Genomic DNA, 17,600 nt, shown 5'->3' with positions numbered 1-17,600 from the left:
AGTTTCACTGAAAGTGGACTTGGCTTTTACGAAAAAAAAAAAAAAACGTCACTTATCTTTCTTTCCTTCTCTCTGTTTCTTTCTTGCTCTCTCTCTCGCTCTCTGTACTAGCTCTCAGGGTTATTACAGGCCGTGCCGTAGCGGTGACTAGTGGGATTTGCCCAAATTCTGTGGCACATACCCATAGGCGTGCGCAGGGTTCCCCATCAAGGGGGGGGGGTGCAAAGGTTTATCGCAGCGCCCCCCCCCCCCCATCCTACTAAGTCCATATATGGGGCAGATTTTGCCTCCCCCCTCTTAGGTGATTAGCCTTCCCCCCCCCTGATTAGCCTCCCCCCCGTGTGCGCACACCTATGCACATACCCGTTCATGATGATGCTGGTTGACACACTTTACGCCGAGCTAGAACAGCTTGGCTGTAAAAAATCCCGGCCCCCGTGATCTCAAACAAATGCAGCCCTCGAAGGTGTGCCGGTCGCATGCGTATTTGTATGCGCCGTTTTCCAATAATTGACGCTCTCCCGATCGTGGGCTTGTAGGCGATCACCGGTTTCTGATACGGCAATATTGCAATATTGTCTTTTCTCGAGGTTATCGGGTGACCTGTCATTTCCCATTGCCATATTTCATTGTTGCCTGGATACGAACGCGTGACCGTCGTTGGTGCCTGTAGCAACTGAAATGTTGCGTTACTAAGCACGTGGATTAAGGTCCAATTCCCAACATGGAGGAATGAAACAGTTAGGAGGAAGTATTGCGCAATGCGAAAGAAAGAAAGAAGGAAAGAAAGAAAGGAAGAAAGAAAGAAAAAAATCGCCCGCATCTTCCCACGGGGGGAACTCGAGTAAATGCGCCGCAGAGTGGTGGGGGTATCGCGCGAATGTTGCGTAATTGGGTATGGTTTGGGAATGCTTAATTGTTACACGATGCGCACACCAAGTACGACTTGAACGGCTCCAGCGTGCACGAAGTTCCGGGTCCGCAGCTCGCTTCAAACGCTTGCGTTCAGCGTCGTATGCTCGTCTCTTCGCAGCCTTGTCTTCTGCGTTGCTTGCTGTTGTTGACGCCGACGACGGTGAGGTTGGGGTAACGTTGCCTTCAACGAGTGGTGGGACGCTGATTGAAGGTACTGTTGCTTCCATCGCATCTACTCGAGTCAAGCAAAGCGTCAAGTCAAGCGAAAGCCAAGTAAAGACACCCTTGACTGAATTCCGAACGCGCGCTCCGCCGCTTATATACACACCGCCCGCGTTCGAGGGAGAGGAGGGAGGGAGGAAGAGGAGAGGCTTGCTGCCGGCACGAGACGAGCCGAGCATGCGCAGTGGGGGTGTGGACGGCGCCGCCGACGCCGCAGGTGCGACTAAGAAATGCTCCGCATTTAAAAGAAAGAAAGCTTCTTTTCTGCATTAAAAATGTTAAAATCTTTTGACCACTCAGGCTTAAAAATATCGTGTGTACGCGTGGCAATAACCGTGATGTGTACAGTATCCCAGTTGTAAGCTATATCGTTTTTTTTTCGTGCTTCCTTTGCACCTTGTAGTGCACCATTTTGCCACGACCGCGCCTTGTGGTAACTATTCTTCGCTTTGTTATTTACCTTTCAGCAGCGAAGCTATTTAGGCTGTCGGCAACTCGTGCTCCGTCGTAAACAACTATCATCATCATGAACCGGCGCGCTCTCTCTTCGTTCTCTTTACAGTGAAGCTATTTAAGCTATCGGCAACTTGTGATGATGATGAATTAACTTTATTGATTGCCCTGCGAATTGGTGGGATGGGCCTGGATCCCGCCTAGGCTTCGGCCAAGGGTTGCTGGCCCTTGGCGGCTTCCTCGGCTCGCTGGACGGCCCAGAGTTGTTGCTCCGTCGTGCAAAACTCCTCAGGTGGGTATGCGCCGCAGCAATTGTTCAAGCCCCACTACCGTGTACAGCAGGTACGAGTGTCAAACGAAAACGAACACGGGAACACGAGACAGAGGAAGAAAGAGATAGAAAATAGAGCGAAAGAGAGAGAGAGAAAGAAGGAGGAAGACAAAAATACAGATAAATAAAGGGAATAAAGACATAAAGACATAGAAAGACAGAGGAAGAGATAAAAAGGAACAGACGCGAAAAGGAGATAGAAAAAACAGAGAGCAAGGGAGAAAGAGAAATAAAGAGAAACTAAGAAAGACAGCGAACGAAGCAGATGGAGAGAGATAAAGAAAGGGAGGAAAGACAAATAAAGATAGAAAGAGTGAGAAGGAGAAAGAAATAGAGAGAGAAAGAAGGAAATAGAAAGAAGCAGACACAAAGAAGAGATACAAGAAACAGAGAGAAAGAGAAAGGAAGAGAATAAAGAAAAAAAAACATAACCATGAACAGCGAAGGCGACCCAGCTGCGCTCTTTTAGTCTTTACACCATTAGTGCCAAGCTGCAATCACTTCTTTCATTATTAACCTTTCTGCTCTTGTTTTTAGCTCGTTTTTCCAACCCATGTGACATTTACGACGTAGCTGTGTGCGGCGCAGCCGTGTATATTTGTTGCCGGCGTATAGAATAATGTACATTTTTCATTTGCACAAATTTATGTAAACATGCAATTGTCATGTTTGTTCTTTTTCTGTGCCCCCCCCCCTTACACCCCCCCCCCCCATTGTAATGCCTGTATAGGTGGTTTGGGTAGTAAATGAATAATTAAATGAGAGAAAGAAACAAAGAAAGAAAGAAAGAAAGAAAGAAAGAAAGAAAGAAAGAAAGAAAGAAAGAAAGAAAGAAAGAAAGAAAGAAAGAAAGAAAGTGCCTCTGGCGCGCACACGCCAAGCTTCGTTTGCCTCCATTTTTCCGATAGGACAATGGCGCCTCAATTTGATGTCGATACGTTTGTGTTATCGCGGCTAACGGTGTTATAAATATATGTTTTCTTGGAAAAAATATCTGAATATTTAGTACGCTTCGTGTTTATTTTTGTATTCTTTGTAATCGTAGTTATTCGCGCCTTTTCACGTCACGAATGCGCGTTGTGCTTCGACACCGGGGGGGGGGGGGGGGGGGGGCGATAGGCGCTGCGCCGCCACCGCTATCGCCGCACGCGCGCCCTCTCATCCCTCTCCCACACGCTGGCTCCGAGCCCGGGAGTGAAGAGCGCGAGGAGCCGCACTCGCAGTGCAGACCACCACGCAGCCACCACGTTCACCGGGGCCGAATTTAGGGTGTTTGGAGAGAATGCGGTTTGTGTCCGTAGACGTGGGGACTCAGAGCGTGCGCGCTGCACTGGTCACCGACGGAGGACGCTTCCTGGAGACGGCGTCGCGACCGCTGGACAATTGGAATCCGCAGCCTGGTTTCTACCAGCAGTCGTCCGACCAGATATGGGATGCGTGCTGCGAAGCCGTCAAGGTATACAGGCGCCGTGTTACTTATATCGATTGAAACAGACTGTTGGTCATCGAGGTAGGTAGTTCTTTGACCACTGACACCCGAATTTTTGTTTGTGATTTTTATGTTTTAACGTGTAGCTTTGTGTATGATTATCGCAAAATTCAATCGTAGGTGCCGTAACATATCGTATAATTAAGGCTGGCGTCGTTAGCTATGAACGGTGTTGGCGTCACTTCGAAACGCCCGCCAAAAATCGTTAGAAGGTAGCGCCGCGCCGCGGTGAAGTGCTTTAAGATCACGTGCCTCAAGCTTTGGGGACGGTGAGAGCGCACTTTTTGAATCGCGCACCTAGCTCTAGTATGCTTGATGCCCGTGTACTCAGATTTAGGTGCACTTAAAGAACCCCAGGTGGTCAAAATTTCCGGAGCCCTCCACTACGGCGCCTCTGAGAATCATATCGTGGTTTTGGGAGGTCGAGCCCCAACAATTATTATTATTATTATTATTATTATTATTATTATTATTATTATTATTATTATTATTATTATTATTATTATTATTATTATTATTGAATCGGGGCCCCACGTACCGGAAATAATGAAACGACGTCGGGGCTGTGGTATCAGTTAGGCCGTGACGCAGCAGGCACGCTCTCCTGCCTAAATTTCCGTCCGTAGCAGCAGCAGCAGCAGCAGCAGCAGCAGGAACAACAACAACAACAACAACAACAACAACAACAACAACAACAACAACAACAACAACAACGACAACAACAACAACACAACAACAACAACAAAACACATGTTGGCCGGCGTCCGCTCAAAAGGCTACAGCACCAGCCATCTATCCATGTATTCCATCCATCCATCCATCCCCGTCACAGATTTTGACAGCGTGCAATGGGCCTACATGACTGTTTATCGGCAAAAATGACACTGTGGTCTAATGGAGCCAGGGATCTACGCGTAACATGGCAGGTTGCGGAAAGCTTTCTTGAGTCAATATGGCCCGAAATATTATAAAAAAAAATGCACATGAAATCAATGACGTCACATTCACATTCAGGGGCTGATGTTTCGGCGCGAAATCAAATGACGAAACTTTGGACTTGGTTTTCTGTCTGAAAAATGTACCTATGACAGAGAAATTAATGAAGAGAGACATCTCAAAAAAGCAATTTGTCTGTCAAAATGATCACGTGTTTCGCTTTAGCGTCCCTTCAAAAAAAAAAAAAAAAACAAAAACAACAAAACACAATAAGCTCAGGTTTAATTACCTACGGCCTCGAACACACGGTCTGTCATGAGCAGAAACAATGGATATTACAACACGCGGGCACGCGTGTCGTTGTCCCACTTGCGTTGTTTCTCTCTGTCCAATCTCTTCCACGTGTGTTTGCTAGCGGTGTGCACGAGCTATCTATAGCCGCTTATCGCCGGGTCCGTGCGACAGGAAAAGCACTGTTATCATCAATGACAGCGAAGGGCCGTAGCCGTTTCTACCTCAAGTGGATGTCAACGAACAGCAGGCGTAGGTCTCCGGTGCTACCGGCCGCTGCTTTGAGAAACACGTTCCGCCGTTTTAGAATAGGGCGCCCGAAGCTGTGCGCACGCAACAGCTTGCGTTTGTTGCCACTGCTCATGAGTAGTACGCTTACCTCTAGGGTTCGTGCGTCATATCAAGGGCGCCGTGTTTTAGGAGTTTATTTTTCTTGAAATTCAGAGCCTACTTTTTTTTTTGTAGGAAATTCGGCGTTTATCGGAGCTTATTTCTCGTAAATCTCCGATTCTCCGAAACTTGGTGTTTAATTTCGCGTTACAAGTTGTCGCAATGTCTTCTTATCGATTTTATTTCCAATGAAAATGCGTTGCATTGTTGCTGATAATCCTGTTTTTCCATCCTTTCACTTTTCTCACTTCCTGTTTATTTACACTGTTAATGAGGCTGTTGATGTGCACCACTGTAAACTCGCCAAAGTGTACTTTTAGGGGGAGCAGGAGCTAGTCAAGCTGCTTCTCAGCTTTTTCACCCAGCCTCCCCCATCTTCTTGATGAAAAATAAAAGACCTATTATTATTATTATTACTCTCAGTACTCCGATATCTTAGATGAAATGATGTCTGAACACCAAAACATATGAACACGCTGAGTGTATTTCAAATGACGGGAAAGTTTGAACGCGCAAACACATATACATACAAGCAAAAATGCTTGAATACAAAACACCTACGTTTGTTCGTATTACAACCTTAAAGCGTTGTTGTAATAGACGCAAGCATACTTTACGAGGGTGCTGTCGCTGATGGAGGTGCGCTTCTTTCAATTGATGATTCTCAGCTTTGAAAATGCCCTTTGAACGTTGAAACTTCCCTCTTAAAATCGTGGCTTATCGGATAAATCCGTCAAAATTTTACCGTAAAAAAATTTGACGGATTTATTAGTTAAAAGTTACGTCGCAGCGAGGCTTCATATGGCTAGGTCCAAGCAAATCGCGTCCGCGGACAAAAGACGCGTAGAACAACAATTTTTGGCTAAACGATTAACTTTGCCCCGCCACGGTGGTCTAGTGGTTATCGCGCTCGACTGCTGACCCGAAGGTCGCGGGATCGAATCCCGGCCGCGGCGGCTGCATTTTAGATGGAGGCGAAAATGTTTGAGGCCCGTGTACTTAGATTTAGGTGCACGTTAAAGAACCCCAGGTGGACGAAAGTTTTGGAGCGCTCCACTACGGCGTCTCTCATAATCATATCATGGTTTTGGGACGCTAAACCCCATATAATATTATTAACCGATTAACTCTAGTAATCCAGCGTTTTCGCTTCGATGACATGTTACATGACGTAAAAGTAAATATAAAGGTGTATGATTTCGCCGACATGGCAGAATGACGTGAACACTTTTTCCCCAAAGACAGGACCACTTCTATAAGAAAGAAACGTGGTGTCATTTCAGTACTTTCGAAACAAAGGGGTTTCTTATGTACCCCAGGATTTCATTTTGAGACCGCCGTTGGTGGAATAATATGCGTCATGCGCAAGATAAACACCGAGATCTTTGAGTGTAATCTCCTTATTCGCTCAATACAGTCAATATTGATAACATAAGTTCACTACAGCAATATTCACTATGCCAGATCCACCACACTCACAGCTTCTCTGACTTCCATCTTTACGTTGGTGCAAGCGTTGTGAATATTTTTCGAAGAAGTAGCACGCGCACATGCCTGAAAGAGACACTAAAGAGAAAAACGATTTTTCTCACATTAGTAAATTACTCTTTTACAATGACGAATTCACCGCGCTTGCCGAGAGAACGTGTTTGGTCAGCGGGAAATCCCCCAGCAGAGAAATGTGGGTGGCGACGGCACCTTAAGATTCTCGCGCCAAACGCCGTGACGTCGTAGATTTTGACTGTGTCTACCAGGTCCTACGTAGTTCCTAATCGGTAAAAATGAAGTAGATTGTGCTCTGAGGGGGCCATACACTTAACATACCAAGTTAAGTGTATGAAGTCCAGTCGAGATGTGGCCGCCGTGGCCAGGATTCGAACCCGCGCTCCTGTGCTTAGCAACGTAAGGTCTCGCACCTTTTCATCACACACATATTGAGATTTTGGCCATGGCGAATTTGAGCTTCGTTGAGCGAATGTCGTCGAAATGCGAAAAAGACTTTGAAATCCGGAACGTCACGCGGGGAGATTTCGGTCCGAAATTTAAAAGTGAAACATGGATCTTGATTTTCTCCTCTATCAATAAATCTATAAGATGGCAAAATTAACGACATTAGAGTTCCCAGAGTAAAATTTTTCAATATAGACGGATTCATTGTTTCAGTCGTGCCCCTTTACGAACATAAAGGTTGCCTACCCATTTCTAAAGCTTTCTCTGTTTAGCGAGCGTTGTATAGCTATACGTTGGCGCTGCGTTTACGCGTCTGCAGGGACTTTGACCCTGAATTGCTCGTGTCTTTTCGCGCGTGACGAGACGAGTGCGGTGGACGCTCGCAGGACGAACGAGTTGTCGCAGAGGTCTCAAAAGCCATTCCGAAAAAAAAAAGAAAAGACTACAAAACAATTCTGAAGAATGCAACTGAGGTGCTCAAAATAGATAGCGGACGCCGTTCAAAAGTAACAACAAACAGCATCCAAAAATAGCACGAAAACTTGTGGCCGTTGGCGTTTCGAGGAAAACGGTGCTGTCGCTTTTTGCGAGAAAACTGACATCGTGGTGCCAACAAGAGTTAGGTGACCTTACGAGAGAAACCCGGGCTTGTTCACGAAAGGTTGAGACGTCGTGCGAGTTGAGATTCCAATCGCCATGGCCAAAATCTCAGTCTGTGTGATGAAAAGGCGCGAGACCTTACGTTGCTAAGCACAGGAGCGCGGGTTCGAATCCTGGCCACGGCGGCCGCATCTCGACTGGAGCGGAATGCAAGAACACCTGAAGTGTATATTTTTATTTAGGTGTATGCTCGAGAACGCGATTGTTCTAGTACACTATAATCCGAAGTATATCTTTACGGCGCGCCCGATAATCACATCACGGTTTTGGCACGAAACACTACACCCCCCCCCCCCCCCCCCACACACAAAAGAAAAGAAAGAGCAGAAAAAGAATATTCATATTGTTTTGAGCCTCAATTACGTTATAGTGACATTGCCATATAGCATTTCCTAACTTATGGCAGTGATATTGTGCGACAACTGTTCTATGTAGAAGGCCAGCGGTCGGCAACCTTTTGAGGCGAAGGGCCGTGTTGCATGAAGCCGACAAGGTGGGGGTCGGCAGGCAAATTGAGGGGAAGGGGGAGCTTTGCAGGCAAAGAACAAAATTCGGCGAATTGACAATAATGTGAGAAACTAGAATAGAAATCATGTTTATTTTCAGCACGCATGTCACGAGGCTACAATTTTCAGTCATAGGTTACAAGCAAAAACCTCTTTTGATGTCAAAACTGTCATGTCAGTTTTGAGAGAGAGAGAGAGAGAGGAGAGAGAGAGAGAGAGAGAGAGAGAGAGAGAGAGAGAGAGAGAGGAGAGAGAGAGAGAGAGAGGTTAAGTCAAAGGCAGGGATAGGTTAACCAGAAGTTTTTCGGTTTGCTACCCTGCACTGGGGAAGGGGTAAGGGGGATAGAAAGGTAAGGAAGGAAAAAAGAGTAACAAAAAAAAAACGCACACTTAAGCACGGGAGCATCATAGTCGTCTAGCGAGGTCGGTTGAGCGCAAAAACTTCTGCGGCGCCTTCGTCGCTTTCTGGTTGGAAGCTAGAACGGTTTTGAGATTTGCTCCGCCAGGTGACGATCCCAGCTGCTCACAGTCTTCCAGTGAACTCAAATTATTTTCATTAATCATCCTGGCCGTTAATTGACCCTTATCCTTAGTAAAGTTATGCTCCGATAACTTGTGTGTCCAATATAGCCTGAACCAGAACCATGGATTCCTATTTTTTCGAAGACTTTTTCTGAATTTTCAAAAAGCCAGTAGTGTTTGACCGGAAGACTTTAGGTCTCTTCGATTTGGCTGCACCGGCGGAACCAGTTCAGCGGGTGCAGCACCGTCGTCCTCGTTTTGCTGGTGCCGCGCGCGCCCGCTGCACCGGTTCCCTCGTTTGTCAAGGTGCAAGCGTAAGTGCTGCACGAGTTCTCTGCCGGTCTACACTCGCTCAAAAGGAGGTGCCAAGAAGTGCAGCATGGCGCCCTTCCTCCTCCCAAGCTTGGAACAGACGACGCTGCGTGTTGTTGTTCAGGGCGTGAAACTGCTGACTCTGACGGGTAATTTTAGCCACGTCTTTTCGGCAGCTATTAAGGCGGACCTTTACATGTCTCGTGAGCAGAAAATTCACCGTACATGACGGCAATATGAATGATACAAAAAAAAGTATAAAGATGTTGGGCGCGATTCGCGATGCTGCTCTCTCAGTTCGCCTTGCGAAATCGTGAAGCTGATGCGATAGGAAGTCTTCTCTAGAAATACTTTTGAGTTTAAAAATGTATTCATCATGGTGAGCGTGCGTATACATGTGTCTTAATGGTTTACAAGAATTGTTCGTTCCCTATAGTCTAGCGTGAAGTCGACGCCAGTAAAACCCTTTGAACACAAATTTGCGAGCATACACTTTCCAAGATAGCTGAACATTCGCGTCAAGGTCGTCTTAGCGTCGGTCAAAGGACCTCCGATACTTTCGTTTTTTATTGTTGTATGGCCTCGCACACGCTTTCATAGAAGGCCGAAACCAGCGCAATTTTCCGCTGAACCAGTAAAACGCCTCTAGATAGTTCTGAACAGTCTCTTGAAATTACACTCATGGGAATCTGCCGACGACGTTCTCGTACCCGGGAACAGGAGTTACATCTTCACGTACCAACATGCAGGGCGACAAAACACATACACCGTCAAACTATGGTCCCTAGTCAAACTCCTCCTCGGAGTTCGCTGTGAGGATCGCCATTGTCCGACTCGTCCTCGCTGCAGAGTCGAGCAGTTCCATACGGCAGCTACGAAGAGTGCCACCGCGGCAGTGTTTTGGTAAACAACACCAGCGATACACGCCGCGTCGGCTGTTCGACCAACCACGGCCGGTCTGGAGGCGCGCGCGCGCCTCTAGACCGGCCGTGGACCAACACGGCCTGCTCTTGCAATCTTCGGTGGTAGCCGCCGCGTGGTAGTGTCGCCAGTGTCGCGGCTGCACCGGCTGCACCTGCACTTGCTGAACCGGCGCAGCACCGCTTCGCACCGCCACGGCACTTTTCAGAACTAGTGCAGGCAGTGCGAGCCAAATCGAAGAGACCTGGAGGAAAAGAACCGAGAGGGTCACTCGGTTGTAGTGCTACCAATAAGCTTTAATGTGCGACCATGCTTGAGCCGCTGGCGGGTGGCCTGCTCAGTCCAGGTAGCCACGGTACAAGTAATCAAAATAAGTAGGAGTAAGTGTCACAGCAGTTTGAAATTTGAACTGCACAAATTCTCGCGCAGGAGGTCTGCAGAAACGCCAAGAACGTGAGCGGAATCGGCTTCGACGCCACCTGTTCGCTTGTGGTGCTTGATGACTCCGGTCGCCCGCTGACAGTCAGCCCCAAAGGTAATGCACTGTCAAATATGCGAATGCTTCTAATACAAATAGACGTAGGCCCATCGTGCGCCGTCAATCGCTTACAATCCGTTGCGGATTTACTTAATAGGTGCACATAGTTGATTGTAGGCTTTACGGGCACTCGCACTGCCAGTACTTTTCCTCTTCATTTTCTCTCTGGTTATCATGGTTTAAGACTCATAATTCTACGTGCGGCTGCAAACCGGTAACGCATTTTGTGGTCATTTTATGCTGCTGCTGTTGTAACAAAACGCGGTCAAAACCAATGATAAGTAAACTCTTACAAAAGTAGTAACAAGTTAGTAACTGCAGCATTTACTAACCAATGTCAAGTTTACGACGTGCCGCTTACGCTTTACTAGTAGTATAGAAATATTTGAGTGAAAAACATAGAGAAACTATAATTTTCTCAGTTATGTTGGAATAATAGCTTTGTGCTTCGTCATAACACACGTGTATGCAATAGTAAGGTGTAAGAATCTGGGTCTCAAGCTCACAGTTGCTCACTGATACAACGTGTGTTGCCCAAAAGTAGTGTCATATGTAGCCTTAAATATACATGACCCTACGTAAGAGGCCTGTAACAGCTGTATTGCTTTCTTATTATAGCGAAAGCCTTAGATGCCTCATCAAACGCGAAATTTCACCGTCCGCGTCCCGCGGCGTCGGGGACGAGTGATGCAAAAAAATCATCATATGTGATGAAGTCACCAAATGACGTCATAGTGACGTCACAGACCCCAAAATTTGTGACATCATCATGACGCCACAAATTCTGGTAAGACATCAAGTCACGTGACCGTCACATGAAGCCGTCATCACATGACATCGTAGCTTGGTTCAGAAGTGGGCAGATCACGGAGGCAGCGCAAAACCAGGTGTGGTGCCTCCGATCCTGGAGGCAATGCAAAACTACGCTAGGTGCGCAAAGCTTTCGGGGGTGGTGGGGCAGGATCAAGACACCGACTGAGAAGAAGAAGGAGAAGGCTTTCGCCTTCGAGTCGTCTTAAGTGAATGCATAAGGGAACCTGGGAGTTTTTGTCTGTATGCAATATCTACAGTAGCCGGGGACAAGTTATGCAAGTACTTTCGCTTGCGACATCTTCATTTCGTGCCGTATTGGCTTAAATTCGACTCACTTACACTAGAGTCAGCATTACCCTTAGCGGCCAGATTCCTAGCGACATGACGCGGTTATCTCGAGCAAATACGCATACTGCGCTCGTTGTACTAAAAGTTTTGATACCTTTCAACTTGTGAACACTGTACGTGTGGCACTGAACTAGGTGAACAGTGAGGTATCGCTAGGTGTATGTGAAGGACGCGCATAGCAAATGGGCCTGGCTCATACAAAGCGGAGACGTCAGTGACATCAAAACGGTTGCTGACGAAGAGCAAAGGGAGAACTGGGTTGGTTACGAAGACCTGACACAGTATATTAAAAAACGCCAGGCCTGCGCTGAAACCGCAGCACAGTCACAGCGAAAGCTGGAAGAGCGACGTTTCTAGAGCCCGTTGTAAGCTAGCTCTCCTGGGGCTACAATACAAGTACACTAGAAAGGTACCCACTACGCCATAAATCACAATTTCTGTGAAGTTGGGAATCACCTACTAAGCCATTATTCGTCATTCTGCGGAGAAGCGAGGCACCAGCTACACGTCTGTAAGGCGTTATGTGCACTTTGTTGACGCGACGACTTATGACGATGAGGAGTTATGGCTCAGCCCTTTGTAATGGGTTGGAAGCTTTAAACGGCCCACCAGTTATGTAATTTGCATTGGGTGACGCCCGCTCGCTATTTCCCTCTCCCGTCATGCTGTATAACATACGTTGACGTGGGAGAGAGACGGGGGGGGGGGGGCGAATAACTTTACTGAGACCCCGAGGAAATGGATCATGCGCTCATGGGCTTCCTTGCCAACCAATCCAAGTGCACTTGCGAGGAACCCACTACGCTATAAAGCATTGTAATTTTACTGAGACCCCGAGGAAATGGATCTGCGCTTATAGGCTTCCTTTGCAACCAATACAAGTGCACTTGCGAGGAACCCACTACGCTCTAAATAATTCTAATTTTTGAGATGTAGGGCAGCAGGCACTGTGCCATTTTTCGTCATTTTACGGAGATCCGTGGTACCTGCTAAACGCATGTAAGGCATTATGCGCACTTTGTTGATGCTGTGCCTGATGACGACGAAGAATTATGGCAGAGATCTTTGTAATGGGTTGGAAGCATTTCACAACCTACTCGTTGCGCAATTCGCATTGTGTGACGCCTCGTTACAGAATTCGCGTTGTGCGACGCTTGGTGCTTATTTTACTCTTCTACCACACTATATTGCATATGCTAATGTGGTTCCTTCCCGACATGAAGCCTGTATAGGACTTTTTTCCAAAGCAGTTTCAAGCACCGGCATGGCTCAGAGGTTGAATACTGGGCTCCCACGCAGAGGGCCCAGGTTCGAGCCTCGTTCCATCCTAGAATTTTTTTCTTATTTCGTTTTTTTCTTATTTCGATCGATACTGGTTACGGACACCGGCGGCGGCGGCGGCGGCGGCGGCGGCGGCGGCGGCGGCAGCGGCGGCGGCGGCGGCGGACAACTACGGCGCCAAAAACGGCCGGTGAAATGATCTCATAACAGCTTTCGCTGTAAAACTTGTATGATGCGCCTAAGTGACGATACATCCACGGGCATGGAAACCAGCAAGCCGATGCGGAGGCAAAGATGGCTCACGATAACGCCACATTATTGTCCATTCCATTTTCACGACGGGACCGTTGCGTATACACTCCTTCGCGAAACAACTGCAGCATATTGGTCCTTACCAAGTCGTCGTCACCGCAGTCTTCACGAACTCGACCCAGACATGCACGTTAGAATACCGCCAACCATGAAAAGGTGCAGCGCACGCTTACTGCGCAGATTACGACTAGGTGTGGCGTTCACTCGTCGTTGCCTACACCTTATCGGCCGTGCAGACAGTCCGAATTGAGAGATACGTGGCACTCCTGAGACTACTGAACACCTCTTGTGCGTCTGCCCGCGATATACCACGCAAAGAAATTCGATGGCCATCGTCCTGTTGAAAAATAAGAAGCAACAAGTTTCAGAATAAGTTCTGTTGGGGCCACCGTCTCGTCAACAACGCAATATTCTGAAAGCGCTGAGCAAGCTTTTGCGCAACACAAAACTCGACAGGAGACTGTAAAACGCTTTTGGACATTCAAGGTTTTGCTTTATCGCCACCCTCCTCCTCATCATCTTCAACACCTTCTCTCTCCTCTCTTTACTACCCCTCCCCTTTCCTAACGCTTAGTAGCAGGTCGCAAAATTGATTCAGGCCGACCTCTTAGCTTTTCTGCCACGATAAATTTTTCTCTCTCTCTGGAGGACACTTGAGCTGCGCCTTCAAGAGTGGAACGCCATAGCGTAATCGGAACCTGTCCGCATCGCCTTCTCAATCGCTAGCCTGAGTTCATTTCTCGTTGGACACCTAAACCGTTTCGCAAGGAAAGGCGCCTGTGCGCCTGTAAAGTGCCCCTTTCAAACTAACCTAGAATGTCTATGACAAGTGCAGTTGGGAAGTGACCACAACACCATAATTCGTTCTTTTGCAAATCGGCGAATTACCCACTACACGTCCCTAAGGTGTCACGCGCACCTGCGCAGCCGCACACACTGTTGATGCTGTTGCTGACAATGATGATTAATTATGCCTGTGTGCTTTGTAATTCTGTGACTGTTCGCTTCTTCCACGCAATAATGCACGTGTTGATGATACTCCTCGCACTATAAAACGCTCATATAGTGTTTTTTTTTTTTTCAAAATGCTTTCGATCATGGGCGTAGCTCTGTGGTAGAACAGCTGCTTGCCACGCAGAAGTCCTGGGTTCCATTCGCACTCGAACCGAAGATTTTGTATCATTTGTCTCGAATTTTCGCTCACGGACAACGCTGATTTTTCGCTCACAACCAAAGACGCCGACACCAACACCAGAATTTCTGCCAAACGAACTCTTCAACTTAACGAAATATTTGTGCCGCAACTGGGAACAATAAAAAAACCTGGCGCCCTATACTGTCATCTCTGGTTTTTCCTCGTTCTCATTTGCGCCAGAAATGTTTCGTTAGGCTATGCACCAACTCACAAAGAACCCTATAACGCTATCGCGTTTTGAAGCATCGGAATGACCTGCAGCTTTTTCGCTCAATAGCTGTGTCGCGCTTAGTGCATATGATGAGTGGTGGCCGCTGTTCGCCAGAGAGTACACTTTGTCTGCTTAACTGTAGTTGGTAATGAACCGCGCAGTTCACGTTCGCAGGTGAGCCGGAGCAGAATGTTGTGCTGTGGATGGACCACCGCGCCGTGTCACAGGCTGATACCATAAATGCGACTGGGCATTCCGTTCTTCGCTTTTTGGGCGGAACCATGTCACCCGAGATGCAGCCACCAAAGCTCCTGTGGATAAAGCAGGTGAGAGGGCGCCAGTTTAGCCAACTTTCAGGCATAGCTGTACGACGAAATTCCAAACGGCCTTTGGGCGGCAGGTGACATGTCAAGTTCAAGGTGGGGTCACCGCCGAAAAGTGGGCATACTGAAACGAACTGCACTAGAGCGCTTGTTTGGGCCTCTTGGTACATGTCCATAAAAAAACGAAAAGATGTCCATCACTGTCCTGTTCGCGTTGTTCGCCCTGTTTATCGTTTTCTTGGGATATTGCACGCAGGGTCTTTGAATTGGCTACTGAAGTTGTGCCGCTGCTACATGCTATACCTTCTCTCTTGTATCGCCCTATATGCCTCACATGCTGATGCAGGAGGTGAGGTGTACCTTTTCTGTTTCATTAATGATGACAAGCGCAAAGAAAGTAAGTGCATTCTATAATTAATGGCATTTGTATAGAAATTGTGCCGTGTGACGGCCTCGTCGCAATCACGTAGACGCTCTTAGTCCATGGCAACGGCAAGGAGAGGGGCATGCAAAGTAAAAATTTGTCGGCGGCGTCGTTGACGCCGCGATGGTCCGTAAAAGGTTCAAGTGCGACTATATCCTATCGCGACCCGCGTGCGTTGCGCTGTAGAATCGAGAGAAAGTATACGAGAAAGAGTGCCGTCTTCGCGCGCGTGGGCGAGGGCAGAGACGCTGAGCGCACCAAGCGGGGAAGAAGGCGGGAGGGGGCCACGAACAGTCATGGCATAGTGTGCCGCTCTCTGCTTTAGTGAGCCCGGCATTGAGATGCAACTCAAAAAAGCGGTGCCCTACGTGCTGCGAAAGGTCGCAAAAACGACACGCGCACCCTATCTTGCAAGTAATCTGTGGGGGTTCCAAGGGCTCGGCTGTCTCAACTAAAGGAGCCAGCCGAGCCCATTAGTTGTCTGTCTCCGCCACATTAGTGTGACCGTTTCCGCCAACATCCCCGCGATCTCAGCGGGCCTAATGTTGCAGCATGCATTATGCGTAGATTTGACTGTACACATTGTATCAGCAAACTATTTAAAATTGGCTACAGTCTACAGACGAAGTTGCAGTGCCCACAAGCAACGGCGATCATACAGATGCAAGCTGAATGCCGCACGTGGCAACACGTGAAGTAAGTCTTGTGTCATTCTTTCCACTAGATTACGTATGTCATGTTTCGCTGATATATACAAATTCGATTTTATTCCTTTTATTCATTCATTTTCTTATTTCGTGATTGCGTCTGTTTTGTGCTGCTCTTTGAGTGTAAGCAATATACATTTGCTAACATTATAAGGCTTTGCCAATGTCTCAGGTGCTGCCATACGAATTTATAACAATATCACTGTCGAAAAACGGCTGAATGTTAACTATAAGAACAATATATTAATAGAAGTGATAATAGCTATCGTTACTCGTGTTGCCACATTTCGGAGTCTTCCACGAGAACGTATACAAATGAAACTAGCAGCTTTCTTTGTGAGGTATCGCAGGTTGCTTACTAAGAAATGAAATGTGTTCGGCGCAGAACATTCCTTCGACCTGGGAGCGCATTGGTCTGGCCATGGACCTGTCCGATTTCCTCACGTGGCGAGCTACTGGCTGCACTTCGCGATCCCTCTGCACGGCAGTTTGCAAGTGGACATACCAGGCGGGATCGGTGCCCGGCTCTGATGTGAATCCTGGCTGGCAGGACTCCATTTGGACTCGCATCGGTCTCGACGACATCACGCGTGACAACTACAGGATCATAGGTGAGCAAAAGATAGCAGCGCCTTTATTAGCTGAAGTGGCACAATCACTGTAGGTTGGGTGACCACAAGGCCGAGGGTTCCGTTCCCTAAATCAAACTCCTTATTCAACAATAATGGCATAGAAAAAAAAAAGGTTTCACTTCTTAATTATTCACGTTTTCTTTGCACGTACGTACGCCTAAAAAGTGCCTACCAGACAAGTACCAAAAAGGCACGTAACACGCGAACACAGCGCTTGTGTCACGTGTCTTTTAGGGGCGAAGCTCCTTAAGGCAGCACCCGTTCGTCCCTCGTAGTCGTAGTAGTGCGTAACCAGTCGTAACGCTAGTACCAGATCTTGACCTCCAAGGTGGTGCCGGTGGGAGATTTTTCCTGTGCGTTGTTGAACAATAAAAAATTCGCAGCGTGCGCGTTAACTAAAATCCGAATTCTTCTGCCTCTCATTCCCCATTAGCAGCCATTGGCATGTTCCAGTAGGAAACGTTAGTAGAAGTAGAAGTGTAAGTGTTAGCTAAAAGCCGACTTCTTCTGTCTCTCATTCCCATTAGCAGCCATTGTTTACCTCCAAGGCAGTGCCTGGTGAGATTTCTCCTGTGCGTGATTAAACAATAAAAATTTTGTTCAAAACGCCGTTGATTGATGAAATAAACCAACGAAAGACGCCAGACGTTTTCTAAAAGCAAAACGAAAGAACGCCAGATGTTTCTAAAGCAAAACGAAAAGACGCCAGCTGCTTAACGAAAGACGCCAGATGTTTTCTAAAGCAATGGTCTTCTAAACAATGAAAATTCACAGCGTCCATGTAAAATTAAAGTGAGCTGCAAGTCGTCATGACTCATCGAACCTTTAGTATAAACGCGCCCGATCTCACGTCGGTGATGATGTACTGGGCAGAATTCACAGAAGATTCACGGTTTACCGATGAACCTCCGCAGCTTC

At 47.4% G+C, this 17,600-nt stretch overlaps 1 protein-coding gene across 1 annotated transcript in view; it reads left to right on the top strand.

Annotated features, from left to right (window-relative positions):
* Window positions 1-3,167: 3,167 nt before the first annotated feature.
* The window catches only part of LOC119405311 (FGGY carbohydrate kinase domain-containing protein), a 32,273-nt gene continuing 17,840 nt past the window's right edge, over window positions 3,168-17,600 (top strand). Inside the window, exons 1-4 of the mRNA XM_037672138.2 lie at window positions 3,168-3,377; window positions 10,328-10,433; window positions 14,771-14,922; window positions 16,436-16,661. Coding sequence (XP_037528066.1) covers window positions 3,204-3,377; window positions 10,328-10,433; window positions 14,771-14,922; window positions 16,436-16,661 — 658 coding nt within the window. The 5' untranslated portion in view covers window positions 3,168-3,203. The remainder of the gene's footprint in view (window positions 3,378-10,327; window positions 10,434-14,770; window positions 14,923-16,435; window positions 16,662-17,600) is intronic.

The sequence above is a fragment of the Rhipicephalus sanguineus genome, chromosome 9 (genome assembly GCF_013339695.2).
Source record: "Rhipicephalus sanguineus isolate Rsan-2018 chromosome 9, BIME_Rsan_1.4, whole genome shotgun sequence".
Taxonomy (NCBI): domain Eukaryota; kingdom Metazoa; phylum Arthropoda; class Arachnida; order Ixodida; family Ixodidae; genus Rhipicephalus; species Rhipicephalus sanguineus.
This window is presented reverse-complemented; position numbering and strand designations above follow the sequence as displayed.